At 42.2% G+C, this 22,381-nt stretch overlaps 3 protein-coding genes across 6 annotated transcripts in view; all 3 read left to right on the top strand.

Annotated features, from left to right (window-relative positions):
* The first annotated feature begins 190 nt into the window (after positions 1-190).
* LOC105187143 (Dynein axonemal assembly factor 5) lies at positions 191-4,858 on the top strand. The gene is made up of 6 exons (XM_011147755.3): positions 191-1,225; positions 1,315-1,554; positions 2,337-2,532; positions 2,878-3,184; positions 3,481-4,465; positions 4,596-4,858. Exons 1-6 carry the CDS (start codon positions 523-525, stop codon positions 4,730-4,732), a joined length of 2,568 nt encoding a protein of 855 aa, XP_011146057.1. The 5' UTR covers positions 191-522; the 3' UTR covers positions 4,733-4,858.
* Positions 4,859-5,504: 646 nt separating this feature from the next.
* LOC105187145 (rho GDP-dissociation inhibitor) lies at positions 5,505-8,696 on the top strand. 4 transcript variants are annotated; one of them, XM_025299150.1, is made up of 5 exons: positions 5,505-5,868; positions 7,347-7,532; positions 7,671-7,895; positions 8,012-8,020; positions 8,131-8,696. In XM_025299150.1, the coding sequence occupies exons 2-5, from the start codon at positions 7,349-7,351 to the stop codon at positions 8,328-8,330; spliced, it is 618 nt and encodes a 205-aa protein (XP_025154935.1). In that variant the 5' UTR covers positions 5,505-5,868; positions 7,347-7,348; the 3' UTR covers positions 8,331-8,696. The 4 variants fall into 4 exon arrangements, with proteins under 4 accessions (XP_025154935.1, XP_025154932.1, XP_025154933.1 ...); XM_025299147.1 differs by lacking the exon at positions 5,505-5,868 and adding an exon at positions 5,887-6,318; XM_025299151.1 differs by lacking the exon at positions 5,505-5,868 and adding an exon at positions 6,635-7,018.
* Positions 8,697-15,577: 6,881 nt separating this feature from the next.
* The window catches only part of singed (fascin domain-containing protein singed), an 8,785-nt gene continuing 1,981 nt past the window's right edge, over positions 15,578-22,381 (top strand). Inside the window, exons 1-4 of the mRNA XM_011147756.3 lie at positions 15,578-16,061; positions 21,028-21,175; positions 21,497-21,740; positions 22,192-22,325. Coding sequence (XP_011146058.1) covers positions 21,113-21,175; positions 21,497-21,740; positions 22,192-22,325 — 441 coding nt within the window. The 5' untranslated portion in view covers positions 15,578-16,061; positions 21,028-21,112. The remainder of the gene's footprint in view (positions 16,062-21,027; positions 21,176-21,496; positions 21,741-22,191; positions 22,326-22,381) is intronic.

The raw sequence follows: 22,381 nt of genomic DNA, 5'->3' as shown, positions 1-22,381 counted from the left end.
TAGCATATATAAAGATTTTTCTGCGTAAATAGTTGGGCATATATCGAGAGAGAGAGAGAGAGAGAGAGAGAGAGAGAGAGAGAGAGAGAGAGAGAGAGAGAGAGAGAGAGAGAGAGAAGGAGGGAGGGTGAAAGAGGAGAGGGGGGAGAGAGAGAGAGAGAGAGAGAGAGAGAGAGAGAGAGAGAGAGAGAGGAGAGAGAGAGAGAGAGAGAGAGAGAGAGAAGGAGGGAGGGTGAAAGAGGAGAGGGAGAAACGGATGTTGCAGAATTACGAGAGATTCTTTTTTTAACGACGACAATTGCGAATAGCATATCAATTGATGTATCTGTCTGGATATAAAGGAAGTGTTGTCATGGAGACGTCTTGTGTTTGCCTCGGATGATTATTCTCCTTGTAGTAATTCCCATGTAGTATTCTGCATACAGTACAATTTCGTGTGAGATATCCACATGTGAATTTTGCATGTATCTCAATGTCGTTTTGTCATCCTAATTTTTAGAAAGAAATTCGTTTCGAAATAACATGGCGCAGAATCTTGAATTGAGCAAGATTATCGTTTCGTTACAAGCAGATGAAAAGACTCGTCGAAGACAAGCGTTAGAAGAGATAACAAAGTATATATCTCGCGAAGGAACGTTAAATAGTGTCGACGTTTTAGTTGAAATATGGGAGAGTGTACATAGGTATCTGGTCAGAATTTTGAACGACAATACAGAGATCTGTCGAGATCTGACAGTGGGAATTTTGAGAATATTTCTGGAAATTTTACCGCCTGACGACAAGCATATAATCTATGTTATACCGATAATGTCCAGACGCTTAGGCGTACAGCAGCGGATCGAGCCCTCGGAGGAAGTACGTTTGAAATGTGTGTCGCTTCTGCGAACTATAATACTCAAGTACAAGGACCTATTGGCGCCATATATCCCGGATATAACAAGAATAGCGACGCATACTGTTATGGACAGTTATCCAGACGTAAAGAAGGAGAGCTGCAAGTGTATATCAGATTACGCCAAGACTTTACCAAGGCATTTCTACTCGCAGTCAGAGTATTTGATCAAATCTGTCTTGAGCAATTTTACGCACCAACATTACAGAGTTCGGCTTGCCGCTGTTGAAGCGATAGGCAATGTGATGCGTTATGGAAACAGCAAGTCGATGGAGGAAGTTGCGACTCCTTTGGCGCAGAGGCTGTTCGATCAGAGTGGTATCGTTAGAGAAGGTACAACGACTACCTCGTAACGTACTTTTATTCTCTCTCTTGTTTCGCCTTATCGTTCGATTCTGTCTAATTGGATTGAATTTATAAAGCTGTAGTTCAGGTATCGGGCTGTTGGTTGACGGAGCTACCTGACAGGTACAGTTGGTGGCACAAGCTTCTTCCTCTGATCATGACCGGACTGCATGACGAACTAGCGGAAATTCGCGCGAAAGCAGCAAAGATGTGGGACGCTGCAGGAAAATTGTATATGGAGGAAAATGAGAACGACACCAGGCTGAAAGATAAAATGGATTTCCTTACCGAAAATCCGAAACATTATCCTGCAAATAGTACGTAATAGTTGATTATTCGAGAGACAGAAGAACAGCGTCCAATCCCGGGTATGGCCCATCAGAGGTATAGAGATGTATCGTTGCCCCTGCGCTCTCTCTTTTCACTTCAAGGGAAATATTTCTCGAAAGAGTTACCTTCGGACAAAAGATATCAAACTTGAGAGAATTCAGTCCGATCATATCCGATGTGACTCGGGACAATTTTGCATAATATGTGCACGAGCGTTGTTGAGCATGATTGATTCAGATCGATCGGTTAGTAAATTTTTCAACTATGCACTTGATTATTCGGTTACTTGTGAAAAGTTATTTGTCATTTATTTCGTCAATTTTTCCTCCTCGTTTTTCCTTCTCCTTCTCTTTTCGAATCGAAAGGTGCTGAAATTTTGTTCGTGCAATTTCGATTTCCTCAAGTTTGTATCACAAGAAGCCGACAGTAATCCCTGCCATGATAACGGAGGTTATTTGAATCGAATTGAAGATTATTTGACAAATTTTATTTCGCGCTAAGCCAAGTTGATATTATTCAGTATCAACATTATATCGCACAACTGTTGTTTTCTTTCTTTTTACCCGGTCTCGCCTGGTATCGCGGGATAATATCAATCATAGATCTATGAGGTCTATATTTGGGCACCTGCGAAATAAATGACCATAATGCAAGCGTGATGATTGTGTCTTGCCAAAATGAGGAATGAGAGCAGCAAGTGGGCCATATTGGGAGCTGAGTTGTGTTTAGATCAGGCTGCCAGGTGTCAGATATTGATCGTAATCCTTAGTTTCTAGACCGAATTTAGGATGTCGGATGATCGCACAGCAGAATCTGTGTAAGCTTATCAATGGCATCAGCGTCGAACTCGGGGACTGGTTGCCGGACATCCGTGTGCGTTCGGCACAATTACTCTGCGTGCTTATATTGAATGTGGAAGAAGACATTACACAGCATATCGAAAAGCTTCTGTCGTCGATGTATCGGTGAGAGTTTATGTCCCTACTATTTATTATGGTCATTAAGAAAACAAGAACACGCTGTTGTGTAATTCATCTTAGATACGTATACGTAGGCGTGATTATATAGTTTTCCTAAAAATCTGAGATTAATAATGTTGATATTAGACGAATTATTATTGGGATCGTTCTCGACTCTCATGATGAAGTTTTTATCCTAGATCCTAATGGAGATCTCGTGAATAAGAACAGCAACAGCAACAACAACAACAACAACAACAACAGCAATAGCAGTAGCAATAGCAATAGCAATAGCAATAAGAACAATAATAATAGTAAGATCGTAATGTTACGGTATTACACTTGTTGCAGCGCTTGCAGCGACGAAGATGAGAGAGTGGTGGGCTGCGTAGAAACCGCGGCGTTGTATCTCGGTTACTTCGTAGACCCTGCCATTTACTGCCACTTGGTGCTTCCCACTATGGAGGAATCTCCGACAGCCGGACATTTGCGTGTCCTCGCAGCGATTATCAGCGGTAGCGAACGGAAAGCTCTCGCGCTACGGTTGGACACGATCGCAAATTTCTTGCAGCAACCTCACATCTGCCGGAGCGAGAGAAGCAACTATCAACGTCAGTTACTATCCTGCTGCAACGCGCTTCTCGTGGTTTGCGAACAGGTTCAGTCTCTTTCTCCCCTTTTCAACTGATATCCCGAGCACCGAGTTATCGTAGAGTGAAAAAGCGACGTGAAAAAGTGTGTCGAGATTCGTATTTTACCTTTCCGGCATTTCTTTCCCTTTCAACTTTCCGCACTTTGCATCGCTTCCAACTGAAAGGATGCAATCCAAAGTTCCTGTGTGCATTTCATTCAGATACGCATCGTATCGCGAAGGCGTATCGAAGGAGCGCCTCTGTCGGTTCTCTCGATTCAGCAACATAATCCAAATATTTCTATTTCTATTATATTCTACAGGATTGTGTCGCGGTTACTCGATCTCTATTCGTTGCGATATTTACCACGTATGCGATGAGCACGGAGACCTGCATTCGTGAAGAAACGAACAGGCTGCTGAAGGTACTCGTTGACATAAACTGCCCGTCGCTGACGGACGTCGAGGATCTCTTTCGTGATCACTCGGAGATGCTGATAACATCGATTCACGGCGACTGCGCCTCATGGTCGGTGTACAGCGTGGAATCGCTGATATTCAGCGCTTGCCTGAGTCGCGGTGGAATCGCGATCGCGCGCAACGTTGACCTCGTGTTGTCTATCCTCGAGAGAACCATGGCCGAGGACGCTGATCCCGGGTTGAAGCTGCGACACTTGATTCTGTTGTCGGAATATTTCTCCAGCAAACCGGGCTTGCGACCAAGTGGCGGCAAGCCGCACAAATTCATCAGCGTTACAATCGAGAAGCTTGTCACGCCGGGATTAGTTTGGGCCGCTGGCAGAGCGGCTGAAGCTATACGCACAGCGGCTGTCTGTTGCCTCTGCGCGATTCTACAGTACGAGATAGCGATTCACAGCGACAGAGCGATCCCATCTTCGGCTCCTGCCCGATCGGAAAGCGGCGAGTCCGACACCTCTATCACAGCACAGCAGTTTTCGTCCATCTTGGACAAAGTCCTGCCCATTTTGCTCAGTCTGGCGGACGATAAGGCGAAGAAGGCTAGATTATATTCCATACGCGCTATCAGTTCGATAGTAACTATTGGTCTGAAGCTGTCTCGTCTAACGGACGAACATATTCATCGTACATATCCGGTGATACTGAAAAGACTCGACGATGGCTGCGATGACGTTCGCTACGCCGCTGTGGAAGCGCTCGTGGAAGTATGGAGCGTCGCGTCCGTAGATTACGACATCGTCGTCAGCAAGAGTCATATCGACGCTCTGTACACGACGATGATTGTACATTTGGATGACCCAGAATTTCACTTCCAATCAGTAATGTTGGGTAACGACAAGATTGTTGTTGTAGATTTTTCCTTTCTTTTTCGCAATTACACAACCCAATGTTACTCCCTGATATTTTTGCTACAATGTATCGTGATATAACTAACAATGCAATTTTGCTGTTTTTCCAGACGCACTGAAACGGGTCGCAAGGATTTTTCCAGAGTTATTGTATCAAAAATTACACAATTGTCGATCGAATTTTAGAAACGAAGCAGGTGTAGATGCACTCTTGGAGCACTGTCAAAATATATTGAAGAAGGATTAGAAACATTCCTTCCCACAAAGATAGACACACGATGTATGAAACGTGTAGGAAATAAGCAATTTCTCAGTTTTTACACATTTATCTATCATAAATAAAAGGAGCCATAAACTAAAGTTTCCAAATTAATAGGTATTTGAGATTTCATTGATAGTCTCTCTCTCTCTCTCTCTATATGTGTGTGTGTGTGTGTGTGTCGCGTGTGTGTGTGTGTCGCGTGTGTGCGCGCGAGCACACATGCATATTTTAGGGCGTAAAATGATATGAGAAAACTTACTTGTCCAAGCAAATGTGTTATACACAATCGTGGTTTTGTATGTAAATTCGATTGTATTGATGTATCCGAATGAGTAGAGATCCGAACTGGAAGACAAATTTCCCAGCCTTGCCTGGGAATCAAGTCTATTGTGCCTACTGCATATCGCAACTGTTGGTTAAGGCAGCAACTACGACAGTGGGGATATCAGAGTGTCCGCTTAGTTCCTTTTTTTCCTTTTTTTTTTTAATACACGAAAATACGCGCAAATGTGACTAAACCTATAATGAAGCGACCAATAGCCCTCTACCTAATTATCAAAGATGGCTGTTGATGCAACAGACTTTACTTGCAAAAATAGTACGACTGGCTGGTCGTAAAAATTATCATATCGATTAAAAGGGCAAACATCTACGAATCGACGTCAATATTATTTATATCAATTAGAGATGTAAGTTCTCATTGCACATATTGCGTTGCATCGCGTGTATTTTGTGTTTTTAAACGTACATCCATATTTCAAGCGTGTCGATTGTCGCCATCGAACAACTAGACGCGGCTGTTGAACGTGTCAAGCGTTCGTTTGTTTTAAATATTAAGCTGATCTCTGAGTCTAGTTCGTCTTCGATATCAGGCGACATAACCTATACTACTCAGACATATATTTACGGCGGTTTACAGTGGTCGCCAGAGCAGGAAGTACCCGCCCTTCTGCGTGCCGCCATGTTGTCCATGTCTTCCGCTTGCCAAGAGACATGAAGCGGAAGGGTAGACTAACAAACAAGATTAATAGTTGTCGATAATTCTGTGCGGATTTTCGTAGACGCGAAAGTTTGCGATCGTCGCGTGGTCATAAGCTGCATCAAGCTATTCGAGAGGAACGGTAAGTGTATGGAATATGTGTCTCGCGAATAGCAAGCTCGTGCAAGTACTCGAGCGAGCGAGTTTTCTCCAGTCAGACGTGGAGTCAGTCTGAGAAGTCGTCTCAGCTTTGGGTCAGAATACGAGGGGGATGTTGGAAAAGCTACGGCTTGTTGTAGAATCTTTTCGTAATAATGCAGCGCACAACGACGCGATCCACTTTCGACGTGCATGTTTTATGCTCTCCGTTCTCGTGAATAAGCTTAACGCTGATTGTAAAATCAGTTTTTTTTTTTTATTTGGTTACCGATGGTGCCGATTGAAAGACGAAACTCGACGGAATTGTCTCGATTCTTGCAACAAGTTGCAAGAAAAGAAAGAGAGAAAGAAGAGAGAATGAAAGAGTGCCGAAAGAAGATGAAAAAGATGAAATTTAGTAGAAAAAAAAGAAACGAAATTCTGTGTGTAAAACGTGTGTGTTAATTTTCTCATATCGCTCTTTCCCATGATAGATCTTTTTACGTTTTTGCATTTTTGATCTTTTTACGTTCTGTTATATATTCTTTTCAAGTCATATCATCTTTCGTCATTAAAACAGGATGAATATACACTTTTGCTTTTAACAGGCGGTAAAAATGAATTTTTATTCCAATAGGATAGTGAAACAGCATTGGAAGGTGTAATTAGTGCAATCAGATCAGAAAGGACGATTTTTTCTCTGTTCTTTTTTGCCACTTTTTTTACCTCTTACGCTCAACGTCCCCTTCTCACAAAGTCTTAATATATCGCTATTTCGCTTTTGATATGAAAAGTGCAAGCGAATCGTAGCTCAAATAAGGAGATAAATATTACTTGTGTTTGTGAGATTCGTTCGTCTCGATTGTTTGAATTTGTTCTTTGTTTCTTTTCTCTGTTGTATTCCGAATGTTATGCGTCTATCTCACTTTGAGAGTGCAAGAAAGTGCAATAAAGATGGACAGACCCTCGTTCCACCGTGCTTGAAGATGTGAGGATTTCTCACTGCTTCGTGTCATTATGTGTGGTCGCCCGATCGATCTTGGAACTTTCTAAAAATATTTCACATATGCGTGCGTTTTTTCGCCTTTCTTTATCCAATTTGTTGCTGTAGTCGTTATCGTCGTACGTTGCCAAATTTTCCTAGTTTTTAGCAAGTGAGAATTTTATATTGTTTGTGGACGTGTTCTCTCTCTCTCTCTCTCTCTCTCTCTCTCTCTCTCTCTCTCTCTCTCTCTCTCTCTCACTCACTCACTCACTCACTCACTCACTCACTCACTCACTCACTCACTCACTCACTCACTCACTCACTCACTCACTCACTCACTCACTCACTCACTCACTCACTCACTCACTCACTCACTCACTCACTCACTCACTCACTCTCACTCTCACATACACACACATACACACACACACACACGTCTATTTATACACATACACACACACGCATATACTTTTTTGTTTCTCTTGATTTGAATATAGAGATGTCTGAACCTGCAAGTGATCATGTAGATGCATTGGAAGAGGAATTGGAAGTGGAGTCTGATTATAAGCCTCCACCAGAAAAAACTATTGAACAAATCCTAGAGACAGACAAGGAGGATGAGAGTCTACGGAAATATAAAGAAACGCTTTTAGGAGAAGCCAAGGCTGGTGGTGTTGTAGTAGGTGAGTCAGTTTTATCTTTTCTCTTTTCACAGTAATATTGCTACTCTACAGTAATCTCACTGCAGTGATACCACTATTCTCAATATATCAATCATAATAGGAACATTTGTACACATGCTGATCAATCAAATTGTGCAGATCCTAATGATCCTAGACAAGTAATAGTAAAGAAATTGGCTCTCTGTGTTGCCGAACGACCCGACATGGAATTAGATTTGACTGGTGACTTGGCACAGTTGAAAAAACAGACATTTGTCATTAAAGAAGGTGTAAGCTATAGAATCAGGATTGATTTTATCGTACAACGTGAGATTGTGCATGGGTTGAAGTATGTTCAGAAAACTTATCGTCTCGGTGTACCTGGTACGTTCTTTGTATCTTTGCTATCTCACTTTCAATATAACAATACTGATATTTGTGTGTATTTCAAATTGTTTGGAATAAATTTTATTTCTTGTTAATGCTAATGCAAATTATAGGAGTCACAGGTAAGTATAATATGAAACAGAGTCACGTGTGCGTGAGTGCATACGTACATGTATGTATGCATAACATAGCCGCAGATAATAGGTTTTATATCTATAATTTGACCTTGCAGTGGACAAAATGACGCATATGGTGGGATCATATCCTCCTAAGACGGAGCTTCAGTCTTATACTACGCCAGCCGAAGATGCGCCAGCTGGTGTAATGGCACGAGGTTCCTACAGCGTCAGTTCACTCTTTACGGACGACGACAAGCACGAACATCTCAAGTGGGAATGGGCGTTTGAGATTAAGAAGGATTGGAAAGAATAAGTCGTTTCCTATTTCGTAGAAATACGAAAGGAGTCGAAGAGATAATAATTATTCATAAGTAGCATTACCATACACTCTGCGAATAATAATTAAAGAAACAAAATGCCAAAACAGATTTATACATTCACGGATGCATTCTTAATGTCATTTAATTGCGCTCGATACTGTGTTGCCATATATAACATCAAATCAACTAATCATATATTTTAAGTAAAAACACAGAAAAAGAATGTATAATCGATATTTATTAAGAGCTGTCCTTATATTTGATTGGATATCCAATCATAAGAATAGTACTCGACAATTGCGAGATACACGCGCGAGGGCGCGCGCGCGCAGGCACACACACACACACACACACACACACACACACACACCGCGCCGCCGCGCACACCACACACACACACACACACACACACACACACACACACACACACACAACAAACAAACATATACATGTACATGCAAAACATATACATTAGTCACTAGCAAACAGCATAGATAACGATTATTCGAGTGATGAATGATGCGACAAGCTGTGTGAGATTTCCAGAATAAGTATTTTATGTATTTATGAGCAATGTTTATAACTAACGGCCATCTACTGTTGTCTAAAATAAGAGCTGTGCTTTAAACGTGGGAAATATTTGATGAATCACAATATTAGTCCCGATTGTTGTACATATCCACATCATTCTGTGTGACATACGAGCCAAGACGCGAATTTGTCACGGTGAAAAATCTGGATATCTGGCGGTTTAAAAGTGAAACAGGGAGGAAAGGAGAGAGAAAGAGAGAAAAAGAAAGATGTCGCAATATTTTTATATTTTATCTTCATATTATACCATCTCAAAATATTCTAATGACGATATTACGATACAGTGAACGTCTTAATATCATCAGCATTGTGTTATAATTAAAAAGTAGAATAAAAGTACAATTTTGATTGCACTATCGCGATACATAACAACATGTTTCGATTAACAATTTAATTGCTACCTCTCATTGTTGAGTAAAGTAAATTTTACGACGATGAAATTTCTGCTATAGCATTTTGCGAAACAGACGGTCTTTGTGTACGATAATTATGTTTCTCTACATTAGAATTCATATAATGGACTGATTTAGTAAAATTTCTGCATAAATGACTTTTGTCTGGTTCATAGAATAAACATAGAAACTATTAATGTTAGAAATATGTCACTAATCTTGTTTTTTTTTTTTTTGTTCAGCGAAAGGGGGTCTATTCTTCTCATACACAACGTGTATGACCCAAATAATGGATGTATGCGAAATTAATTGTTCCTTCTTTCTGGAATAAATCTAAGAAGAATGGCAGTTAATAATACGAATTGTGGCCCCGATTAACAATCGCTAAATGATACCGATACTATTGTCTTTTACATCTTGCATCTTTATCGCAAATACGATCGTTATTACAGACAATGTACCGATTCGTCACAACAGTCGAAAACTTGTCGATTTCTCGAATCCTTAATCGAGGCTCGGTAACGTGTGGCTCAAGATGACGCATAGTGCGTTAAACAATAGTGAATATCTCGTGATGCAGTAGGAACAATCGATTATGCTATTTCTTGCCTATTATATCGTATATCTTTAGTGCTTTGTTGGTTAATTATAACAAGTTTTTGATTCTACTCTACAGTGGAGGCGAGAATCAATCATACTGAATACCGCGCGCGTTTGTCTGCGCCTCCGGAGCTTTGTGTACAATTTATCGGCATATTTATGGTCTGGTTGCTCGGAACAGTCTGACTCGTCATCAACGGAGTATCAAAGGATATCTCTTGGATCAAAAGATGCAAAAATATGTAAAATTCAATTCAATAGATTTAAAAAGGCAAAATGAATATAATTATTTTCTCGCACACGTTATACATCTTTTTCTTGGGTTATAGAAATCGTTAATATTTCCTGCGTAAGAAGAAATTAATAGAGTTTGATAATTATGAAAAATAGTCTTGAGACCGAGAAGAAAAGTATGAATATATATATATATATATAAATTGTTTTCCGTATCTTTCGTATCATCCAAGCATTTGGAAGAGAAACTTGAGCATTCTGCTTCTGGTATCTCGTACAAGTGGAGCTTGCACGCTTTATTACATCGTCTCTCGAGCTTGCCAAAATTATTATCGGGTAACGTTAATTTGCGCGCATATGCTTTCAGCGCGTATCCTTCGTGAGAGTATGGTGTAGTGTGTGATATAGCGAATGTGCTTCTATTACACTCCGAATAAGTTTCGGCCAAGTTTCGATCATCCAATCCAGAAACGCACATCATCTAATGAGAGAAGTAATATGTGTAAAAATGTGTATATTTCTCATATGGTTATACCATATATATTAAAGCCTATGATATATTCGATACCGTCGTACCGACCAACTGTAGAGGCTATTATAGGATTGCCGCGTATTTGTACAATAACGAGCGACACGGAGCAGGATATAAGAATAGAAAGTTTTGTATCTTTACTACAAGTTTCATGAAAACACAAGTAGATTGAGAATAGAGTTTCTTCATAAAGAGTGTCACTGAGTATTGTTGTTACGCATACATGCAGGTAAGACCGAATCGTTTCGCACTTCATCAATAATATCGTTACATTTATCTTTCAAGGCACAAAAATAAGAGGTAGTTGGCTTCCGATTGTATTCCTGCGATGGTATCACTTCTTATCGTTGAATTACGTTCGTAGTTTTCCTTTACCTCTCTTTTTTTGTACATTCATTCCCATAAGCAGAGAGAGGGGGAAGAGAGAGAGAGAGAGAGAGAGAGAGAGAGAGAGAGAGAGAGAGAGAGAGAGAGAGAGAGAGAGAGAGAGAGAGAGAGAGAGAGAGAGAGTTATCTGATGACAAATTAAGCATAGATTTTGTGTACTTTGTATACCATGTGTATCCATTTATATCATGTGATGTTACATATATGCACACATACATGTATGTATATTGTATCGTCGGCAAGTACGATTATTATATAGAAAATATAAAACGTACACAAGTACAACTTTCGCTTTTATGTTTTTTATTTATTATCTTTTAGACATTTCTACGCTTCTATTTTTGTAATGTCTTGGGAATATTTCATCAGAAGATTGTGTATGTACACACACACACACACACACACACACACACACACACACACACACACACACTATATATATATAACTTGGCAGATGTATAATTTTTTATACATTATATAGCAAATATAGACAAGATGCAAGTAGCAAAATAATGAGTCCTAGATATCAACATGTTCCTATAGTAGCACGTACTTGTACATGAGTTGATCTACTGCTATCTGCAACCACTTATTCGAGATTATAGTTCGCTGTGTGGGTATATTCGGTACTGTCGTTGTCGCCTCCGCCGCCGTCGCTGGTAACGTCTATTGCGATCGCTCTGCAACTCGGCCACGGTCACGGTCACGGTCATGGTCACGGTCACGGTCTACTCCACAGCCTCTTTCGCGAGCTCTTTCGTTCCCTCCGCTGCTATCTGACGGTCAGCGAACCCGCGGCCCGTTCTTGCGACGATGCATACACGGTTGCGCAAGCAACGTTTTCTCATGTCAAACCTTGAGTCTACTTTAGACGATTTATAATTCACGACTCTGATATATTGTGCGTACATATATTTATAAATTTTCGTATTATTTCCGAGCGTTACACGACACATAAAGTTAGAGACATTATAGATATGTTATTTTATTAAATTTTATTTATTGCGAATATTATATAGATTATCCAGAGTTGGTTTTCAAGAAATATAGCAGTAGCAAATACACACGCGCCATATACACACGCAGCACATTTGTATACTTCGTCATACATATGAAATATTTCACCGCGCCGCGCACACACGTGTTTCAATTATTGTTGTAAAGATCGAGATCGACAGGCAGGAGAGAAAAAGAAGAGAAGGGATGACACTCTCTCACTTGATGCTTTTCACGATTTTACGCGGCACGATCGATGGCATCCGATCGAGCAATCGAGAGAGAGAGAGAGAGAGAGAGAGAGAGATACGCGGTCGCAAGATTTGACTGACTGATGTTAATCAGTGCAAGAGCACGAGCACGGGGAATTCGCGAAAAACATATTCTCCAAAAATTGATGTCAGCTTTTGTCAGCATTTAGATAATGTTGGTTCGCTAATGTTGGTATGCATATCAGCATGATCGTTAGGCAACAAATGGCAACAAACATATTCAATTAATACTCATATCTCACTTACTACTACTAAGGTAACTATAAGATGCTTCGTTAAAATGACAATTTCTGGATTCTGAAAAAGTCAATTGCTCACAATCTCTATCATTGTTCCAGGGTTCATGCGCGATGGTATGGATAAAATGCTCCTTTGTGCTAACGGGAATATCGTATCACTCGGAAACTTGACGCAACATATCGTTTCATTCTTCAAATTCTCACTATTCAAACTGCAGAGTAGGACTTCTGAGTAAAATAATCGCGTGCTAACTCGACAATCCGTCCGTACAGTAGTAAGTAGCTATAGCTAAGAAAACGTACGTCATCAACGTCAAGTTTCATTAGTATTAAAAATTGAGATATCGCGTTCGACCGAGTCATGAGTTTTCGTCCGGTCGCGGCGCGGGCGATTCAGTTGTACGAACCGAGATCTTTTTCAAGCGTTCAACTCTGAAGAATCGACCGATGAGCCGCGTCGCGATGGTTCGCGACGTGATAATAATTTCCGCATCCTCAGACACTGAACGCTGACATTCGCTGAAGGCTGAAACGGACCATCGTGCTGACGATGGGGAGAGAGTCCGGGGAGTGAACTCGGGCGGACACGCGCGAGATTCTCGTTAGACACGCTCGAGAAAGCCCTGGCTCCTCGAGCCAAATCAAATTAAGTCGTGGCTATCGCGACTAATTTGGAATAGCTTCTTTAATTGGTCGCGGTTCTTCTTTAATAGCTCAAACGGCTGTGCTCGATGCGAAACACATAACGGGATCTCGTGTCCGCCGCGCGGCTGTTGCCAATGATATATGTATATACCGTTCGTCGGATTCAGACACTCGGAAATTCGACGGGATGAACGGGAAGAACGCGGCGCACTATACAAGCATAGTGCATGACGAATAGAGAGAGAGAGAGAGAGAGAGAGAGAGAGAGAGAGAGATACTATATCGAGAGAGATGGTGGTTTAGTCAAGTTTTATCTCTTCATCGACAGACTAATTAGACAAGATCTTCGAGTCTTTCATTCTCGCGCTTCTTTCCTCACGGTAACGGTGGAATCGGACATCAGTCACGTACGTAGATACAAGGGAAAGCTTCCGAAATATCCTTCCTCTTCTACCTCTGCTTCTACTCGCTCCTCGTCCCCTCGTCCTCCTGTTTCGAGAGCGCAGCGATTTGATGAGATGCGACATCGTCCGGATTTACCGTGCGCGCTTGGTATTTCATTCGAGTTTGAATCATTTGTGAAAGGCGTTACACAGTCGTTGATCTGTCGGATTCCATCTGGCGAGAAATCGCATTGTAAGTTATAGGAGTTAGCGAAATGAATCAAGTCCGAGTTAATTTAGTTCAGCGAGATTTCTAACGGTAGAACGGCTATCTCTCGCAAATGGGAACTTTATTATTATTATTATTATCACCACACGGTTACTGTGGTGAAAAAAGTTAGCCGTCGATGAAGAAGAATATCGGGGAGCATTGTAGAAATAAGGACAGCTTTTAACCATCGATCAATAAGAATATTTTTGTGTCAATGTTTTAGAGAGAGATAGAGATAGAGATAGAGAGAGAGAGAGAGAGAGAGAGAGAGAGAGAGAGAGAGAGAGAGAGAGAGAGGAGAGGAGGGGAGAGAGAGAGGGAGGGAGAGAGAGAGAGAGAGAGAGAGAGAGAGAGAGAGAGAGAGAGAGAGAGAGAGAGAGAGAGAGAGAGAGAGAGAGAGAGGAGATTGATGCTCGTACTTTCGTAAACGAGGACGCTTTCGTTGTATAAAACCGAATTAAGATCGAGATAGATTAAACAATTTCACACGGAATTGATGTGTACACGTTTGGGAAAGGTGTCGTTTGTATAAAATGAAGGTGAAACGAAAGGAAATAACGGTAAAATAACGGTAAAAATATGTGTAATTGTGTAGGATGTTTGAAATAAAAGACGCATAGATATATAATAATTTTCTCTTTCGTAGAAGAAGTAAAAAATTAAGCGAACGACTTGATTCTAATCGAGGAGGAAGATTCGTGCGCGGCCTGTCTCGCTGGCATGCGAGACAGACGGGGATGTCTCGTATCGATTCTACCGTTCACTCGTCGCGTAGCGAGAGCGACTCGCGCGATGATAATACGAAATCGCAATGCAATATATTGTGGAATCGACGCTGCATAAGAAGCGTCTCTCGTGAAGTGAGGTCCACTACTGCCCCTGCCGTGACCTAACTGCCGACACAACAGTCTGATGTGTACGTTTATCCTTTGTGCCTTCTCTCTATTCGTTTCGCTTCTTTCCGTCATCTTCTCCATTGTGCGTCATCTCTCTCTCTCTCTCTCTCTCTCTCTCTCTCTCTCTCTCTCTCTCTCCTCTTCCCTCCATCTTTCCATCCGCACCTTTTTTTGTTTCCTCGCTCCGAATCACCGTCAACGATCGGTTTCAATTAACATTGCTTCATATCTTTGAACAGATATCTTTCTCGCATACATTGCACGTGCGACGTGCGCTTCGTCAAATCTTGCGTTCTTGCGTAACATGGCGACGAAATGAAGCGAAATAATGAAGACTGAAGCAGAGGGCTATATGATTTCTACTTATCCGTCGTCTTCTTTCGAAACGAGGATGCGAGCAAACGAGAGAAATGTGCTGCAACGCGCACGTGCGAGATGGTTAGTTTCGAAGCAAGATGCGCATAATGCGTAACGATGCGAGAGGTGTGCGATCCTGGCTCAAGGCTCAAGGCGCAAGGCGCCGCGGGTGTTTAGCCGCCATCGCACTGAAGGTGCGAAGGGCTTCGCCGCCGCCGCCGTCGACTCATTCACACACACACATACACACCTCCCTCATACGTGAGCTCTGATGCTAGTAGCGCGCTCTCGCTACGAGAGCGTCGCGTCGCGTCGCGTCGGTCGCGTTTTCGCGTACTCTGCGAGGCCCTGGTACGCCTGCTCCGTCTGCTCCGCCTGCTCCGCCTGCTCCGCCGCGCCGCCGTCTGCTCTGCTGCCGGCTAGCTAGGAGCGGCCTGTCCTGCCTGCAGCCTGTACTGAGTACTCTCGCCGGTGCCGGTGCTGCGCGGCGAACTTTAGTAGCGTGACGAGCGTCGATCCGTTTGTTTCGTGTATTCGCGCTCCTCTTTCCGCTTGCTCTGCTATTGCGGCTTCCCTGTTCTTCGTTTCTTCATCTCTCGTCGTCTCTTCTTGTTTCTCGCGTGTTTCGCGCTATATACAACGAGACGCAGGACGCAGCCTGCCTATTCGTGAATCGAATCGAGTCGGGTTTATCAGTCTCCAGCTCCAGTCAAATTTCCAGTCCGGTCGAATCGCGTCGAAACGAGACGGGACGAGACGGGACGGGACGAGACGAGACGAGACGAGACGAGACGAACGCGCGCGCGCGCGCGCGTGTGTGCTATCGATACACTCGGTGAACGAGCGCAGGAGCCAACGATCGAGGGAGGCAGGACTCAACGGCGAAGGAGCGAGTAAGGGAAAAAGAAAGACGTGTAACACAGAGACGTGTAAGTAGAGCCGGTCTTGGCTTCCTGTCTGTGCTTATCGGTGGAACGCGGCAACGACCGACGTTGCAAATTCCGGTCCCGGTTTGGATAATGCTCACGTCCTGCTTCGTCCCTCTCGAATCCATATGCACATCCTGTTGTGTATATATATCTTGTATCTTCGATCAACGAAACACGAAAGCGACGAAAGCGTGGATCTTCTCCGTGGATTGTGTCCGACTATTAATCACTGTTGTGTCGCTTTCGAACGTCTCTCGTGCCCGATGACGACGCTAGTTTGCGAGTTAATTGCAAATTGTACAGCGGAGTTGAGATTCGACATTTCTCGATTACAAAGGGCGTACCGTCCATTAGCGTCCAGTCCCCCCCTCCCCCCCCCGGCATTAGCATACGCCACAGGGCCATAGGGCACGTCTGACTCGCGCGATGATCGGTTCAACATCAGCATAAACACATTGTGTACAACGATACATTATATAATGATGATCAAAATCTAATTTGATGTTAAACGTTCGGAATATTGCCGACGACAAAATTTACAAGAAGATGGAGAGTTGACAAATATGACAAATAGAAATATAACAAGTAGATTTGAGAAATACTCAACTGTAAATTAATCAATTAATTGTACGTTAGGATGGAAGGATGGAAACGTATACACAAGTTTTCAGACAGATGGGATGGATATGCACACGTATACGCAAGTTCGTCAAGTCGGCAGAAAAATCGGAACGGGTATCGAATAGAGTAGAGCCAGTTTCGTGTACCTTTTCATTTGAGAATGTTGGGCGTTGCAACGGCCGTTAGCAAACGACAGCAAACAGTTATCGACTGACAGATCGTAATTGACAGTCCAGAGCCACAGGGATGTTTACGTTTATTAAGTCTAATCGATTCGGAACAGGTTTCTTTCTTTCAAAGTATATCATCGTGGTCGCAAAATAATATTTCATTTTGCCGATTGGTACTTCGAAATATACGAGGTGAGCCTTTCGTCATCCGCGCGCGCGCGCGCGTGTGTATGTAGCTCCGAAAAGTTATTCCCGAAAAACTGCTTAACCTTCATTATTTAGAAGATAGATATTTGTTAATTGATATTTGTGTGTTTTTGTTGGGGGAAAGGGAGGAAATATCAAATCTTTTGGCGTACGTTGTCATACAAATAACAATATATATACATGTATATATAACAAGTGTCCGACTGGTTGACATTAGTCCGAAGATTAAAACAAAATTTACTTCAAGTCGTTATCGTTATCTATCTGTATCTTTTTAATCGAGTCTTTGTCGATACAATCAACTATCTTGCATAATGAATTAAGATAAAATGAGTTAGGACAACATTATTTAAAATCCGATTATAAATCTAAATTTTGATCTAAATGTTGACTTGAGCTACAAGTATACGTCAAAGGATGGAGTGGTAACGATTGAAATTGAGAATACATGTAACTCTCGACGGGCCATTGACAGTTCCTATAGAAGCTGGAAAGGACGGAAAGGCAACGCGCGGCTTCGCGTTGCGACGGACGGCGTGAAAATTGTTGTCGATACGCGTCCTTCGTTTCGGTCGCCGGAGACTAACTATTTTTAGCGACCTTCACAGGAGGGATGTACTGTCTCTCTGTCTCTCTGTCTCTGTCTCTCTCTCTCTCTCTCTCTCTCTCTCTCTCTCTCTCTCTCTCTCTCTCTCTCTCTCTCTCTCTCTCTCTCTCTCCCCCTCCCTCTCCCCCTCCTTCCCTCCCCCTCTCTCTCTCCCTCCTTCCCTCCCTCTCTCTCTCTCTCTCTCTCCTCTCCCTCTCCCCCCTCTCTCTCCCTATCCCTCTCCCTCTCTCTGTAGCGGGGTTGCTCATGAGGGAGCATGTGCTTTTATTTCGTACGGAAGCACTGCTCGCGGCACGGTGCATGGTGAGTCAGCCGGTGTGAGTCGGTTGCTTTCGAATTCTCATCGGCTCGTTTGCCTGCCTGACTGCGCTGGGTGGGGTTGTTGGGTCTGGGATAAAACGAAAGGGCGCTCCGTTCACAGAGCATACATGAACACGCCAAAAGCGCCGATTATCGTCACTATCATCATTTTTCACGTAGAAATGTATCATGCCGAATTGGGCGAAGCGCGCTATCTCAGTCATACACGGGTCGTCGATGATGTCGACGACGTTGGAGCGGTGTTAGTGACGTTCGCGTGTTATTACGATAACTTAACTGGTCGCCATCACATACATGTGCATTCAGCGCTACTTAACCACTAGAGACATAAAGTGACAAAAAGGGTTCATGGCGTGCGGGCACGAGTTTCGCGTTCGCGCGTGCTGCACCGGTTTTTCATTCGTGCCTTTTTGCTGCAGCTGCAGCTTCAGAGCTCCATCTGAAAGAAAGAAAAACATGCATACGTGCGAGAAGAGAAGAAAAAAATAACGCGCTTGGTTACGCATTCTATATGGGCCATCTTCTCCTCTTCTTTGTGCCTTATATTTTTTTGCTATATTTTACTTCGAGTACAAAAGTGACTAGTTGGTTTTCTTTTCTATATATTTTCTATACGTAGATTGTAGAGTGAAACAAAGTATTTCATCGCTTAACAAACGTCTTTTTTCTATCAATTAATCCCTGGCATTTCTCCGAGAGTTTGAGAGAGAGCATTTGATACTACAGTATGCTGCTATATCGTGTACGTTACATGATGAACCGTCGTGTCGGTCGGTATCATCTCGCGATATATATAGCGGATCGTTCATTATTCTTCACGTTATAGCGTGTCGAACACGTAGCACCGCGACACGGATCTCGTCTGTTGTGCGGTATACTTCATATATATACACTTCTTTTTCCGCGTTTTTTTCTTCTTTTTTTTTCATTATTTTTGTACACTTCCAATCTTTATTGCACGGTCTCTCGCATTTCCGACGCATAACGGATTTTACTTTGAGCGAAAAGGAGCTTGCGTGACTCAATCGCTGCAATCTCGTTGAAGGCAACTGAATCACTTAACGCGTGCAATATTTGAGCGTAAACACCGCGGATTTTCTCCAATTAGTGTCAATATGTTGGAACGAGAACAGGCTGCGTACTATCTTGTAATTTGGTGGTAGAAGTGATCAAGATAGATATTATTTTGAACTATTCTACGATTAACACCGAAGTTTCCCCACAATTCTTTCAAAGTTGGTATGCCGATTTCGATGAAAGAGAGAAGAACATTCCGGATTGTATCCAGATTTACATTCAGAAATGAAAGGGTGTAAAGGTAAAGACAGAAAGACTGAAAGCGACGATAACGCGTATCAGTATAATATTCAGCGGTGAATACTAAATTCGGGCAAAAATCTGTCCATTCGCGACCGAATCTTGGACCGATACTTTTATGACTTTTATTATTCATCCTGTTTGGATTTGTAAAAGAGTAATTTCGTTACTCGTGCTATGTTTGCAACTGTTCTAAAAAACTGATCGTTACGAGTACGTTTTTAGGTGTCTCTTTAACTGGTCGATGACCACTTATTTATTTATTCACCGTAGTCATGTAGGACGTCATTGTCATGTACGTATATGTACCTTTTACTTTGAATTTAATTTTGATACATGTAAAACAAAATTATTGCGTTTAATTTAGGTTTGCAATATCTCATAATATCTTGTTCTATCTTAATTCGTAAGAAATACTTTTTGTCCACACACACACACACACACACACACACACACACACACACACAACATTTGATTGCTCGACAAATTAAAGGATATCCTCGGTTCCCCTACGATCAATCGAGTATACATGAAACGTCTCTTTATTCTTCAACGTTGTCCTCGTTGGCTAGTGCTGAAAGTATTTCCGTTCGATTTCGTGACGGGAAAATTGAAAAGCAAATCTACCTGCGCCGTTGTTGATAAAACGATACCCGCTTTCACTAATCAAGCCCTATATAGCTTACATTTTTCCACCGGATATACGCAAATTGTTGCTTGTATACGCTTACTTAGTACATCATCCGATACAATTCGGTACAATGATATCTTCTTTCTTCAGTAGGAGAAGGAGAAAATGACCCAAATATCCAGCTCTTTGTTACACAGTACAGACGTAGTATACGTAGTAGTGTAGTAGTGTATATATCGAAAAGCTTCATCTTTCAATTTTTATACCAGGAATAACACGATTTTTACAACTTATTACTTAAAATTACTATACTCACGGAACATTTGGGAAGAAAATTTTAAATTTCTGCGGATTTGATGCAATCGACAAATTTATGCTGATTATGAAACAATGAAAGAGTTTTGCTTCAGACTGTTTCTCACTGTACGGATCGGTTACGGTGTAACACCGGTTCAGCGACACGTAGTACGTACCAAGTTGAGCGTCACTCGCAGCCGTAAATACCATCGACTGTACGGGGTGTCTCGAATATCGTTCGAATACAGTATCGACAGTTCGGTCACACATTTTTGGCCGAGCTCTTACTCATTATACGCGACACAACTTTTTGTTCGTTTTTACTGTCGAATCAATTTTTAAAATGGAAAGGAAAAGAAAAAAACGAGCACGAACTTTTTGCACGTGTCAAAAATTTCGCATGCGATGATATCGCTCAATAATGTTCCGGTTCCGGCATCCGGCAGTATCGGGCAATTGTACGATACAATTACTCAGTCTATTTACCTCACAATTGCTACCACATATTACAAAGTGTTCTTCCCATTCCAGGTGGATGAATGAGGAATGAGTTTTTCAAGTTGTTCGAATTTATTTATATCTCCGTTCCCGATTAGAAATGTGAATACCTTGAACCTTTGTTTCTCACCTCTGCGCGCATTGACAAGAATATTATTCTGACACTTTATTTTCCACTTGTGTTGCGATGTACGATGTACGGATATGATCATTGCGTATTGACACTTGCTGATAGATAATGGCGCGCGTATAGTTTGCTTCCGCTTGACAATAACAATCACTGATGTTTCGTTACAGACGTTAGGAGGCGCCCGAAATACATTTCGGTAACTCAGGTGAGGATAACCGAACTTTTGTACCAGGTACTTCATCACTTACTACGATGCAGAGCAACGGTTCGGAGAGTGTAGGATCTGAGAACGGAGTCGACAAATCGGGATGGACAGTACGTATGATTGTACCGATTGTGCGAGCAATTCACACGGCAAAAATTATTCAACCGAAACTACATAGAGATATTACTTTCATCTTATTTCGTAGTAGTATCGCAGGCACCAGTCTTATAGGCGATATAAAGTACCACCATCTAATAATAATAATAATGACTCGAATGATTCCGAGTCATTATCGAGCAAATTTGTGCACCGCCCTCCCGGTGCGTGTTGCAAAGAAAAGAATTCTCTATTCGCCCAATGATAATAGATAGAAGGAACGAATGTTTTACGGTTCTGCACGCAATGATGATAACTTGGGATTTCCTTTCCAGGTTGGATTAATCAACGGAAAGTTGAAGTATTTAACGGCAGAGACGTTTGGTTTTAAAATCAACGCCAACGGATCGAGCTTGAAAAAGAAGCAACTGTGGACTCTGGAAGGCAGTGAGCATCAAGTTTTTCTTCGCTCTCACTTGGATCGGTACCTAGCGGTCGACCAATTTGGCAATGTAACGTGCGAGAGTGAGGACTCGACGGATCCGGGATGCGCTTTTCAGATACAACTCGCTTCCGATGGTCAGCATGTACTTGATTCCTACGCGAATATTACTCTTACGCGTCATGTCACGCGTTCAGTCCGTCTACATCTTCCATTTCGAGTTCATCTATACAGTGTGTGTGTGTGTGTGTGTGTGTGTGTGTGTGCGTGCGTGTGTGTGTGTGTGTGTGTGTGTGTGTGTGTGTACACATGTGTGGGCATATGCGTGCTGACATTACACGTCGTGACAACACTAGATTAGACAACCGCCAAATTTCCAAATTCAAAAATTTTCGAATTGTAACGAGACAGTGACTCTATTTTCGTCTCTTGTCTCTGTATCTCATCTATATTATTTCTCAAATGGCGGTTATCCAAAATTTCGTAACCAACAGATGAAAGAAAAGAAAAAGAAAAAGAGAGAAGATAAGAAAAGAAAACGGATAAATTGACCGACGATTCTCAGGCGATCGATGCAACAAATTACAGGAAGCGGACGATGGGCGCTGAAGAACATTCAGAGAGGTTACTTCTTAGGCTCGAGTCAAGATGAATTGAAGTGCACCGCTAAGGCTCCGGGTGAGGCGGAATACTGGCTCGTACATCTCGCCGCTAGACCGCAGGTAAAGGTTCGATACCACTGCAAATTCGCATGTTGAAATCTCCTCGTTGACGCGAT

Source organism: Harpegnathos saltator, unplaced genomic scaffold (assembly GCF_003227715.2).
Source record: "Harpegnathos saltator strain DR-91 unplaced genomic scaffold, Hsal_v8.6 scaffold252, whole genome shotgun sequence".
NCBI classification, from domain to species: Eukaryota; Metazoa; Arthropoda; class Insecta; order Hymenoptera; family Formicidae; genus Harpegnathos; species Harpegnathos saltator.
This window is presented reverse-complemented; position numbering and strand designations above follow the sequence as displayed.

What these genes read in the sequence shown, in the direction of transcription:
- LOC105187145 (XM_025299147.1), top strand. Translation starts at nt 6,156, where the DNA reads ATGGTGCCGATTGAAAGACGAAACTCGACGGAATTGTCTCGATTCTTG. An exon ending in CGAAATTCTGTGTGTAAAAC is followed by an intron (nt 6,319 to 7,346) that starts GTGTGTGTTAAT and finishes ATTTGAATATAG; the next exon opens with AGATGTCTGAACCTGCAAGT. An exon ending in GGCTGGTGGTGTTGTAGTAG is followed by an intron (nt 7,533 to 7,670) that starts GTGAGTCAGTTT and finishes CAAATTGTGCAG; the next exon opens with ATCCTAATGATCCTAGACAA.
- LOC105187143 (XM_011147755.3), top strand. Translation starts at nt 523, where the DNA reads ATGGCGCAGAATCTTGAATTGAGCAAGATTATCGTTTCGTTACAAGCA. An exon ending in CTTCTGTCGTCGATGTATCG is followed by an intron (nt 2,533 to 2,877) that starts GTGAGAGTTTAT and finishes CACTTGTTGCAG; the next exon opens with CGCTTGCAGCGACGAAGATG. An exon ending in TTCTCGTGGTTTGCGAACAG is followed by an intron (nt 3,185 to 3,480) that starts GTTCAGTCTCTT and finishes TATATTCTACAG; the next exon opens with GATTGTGTCGCGGTTACTCG.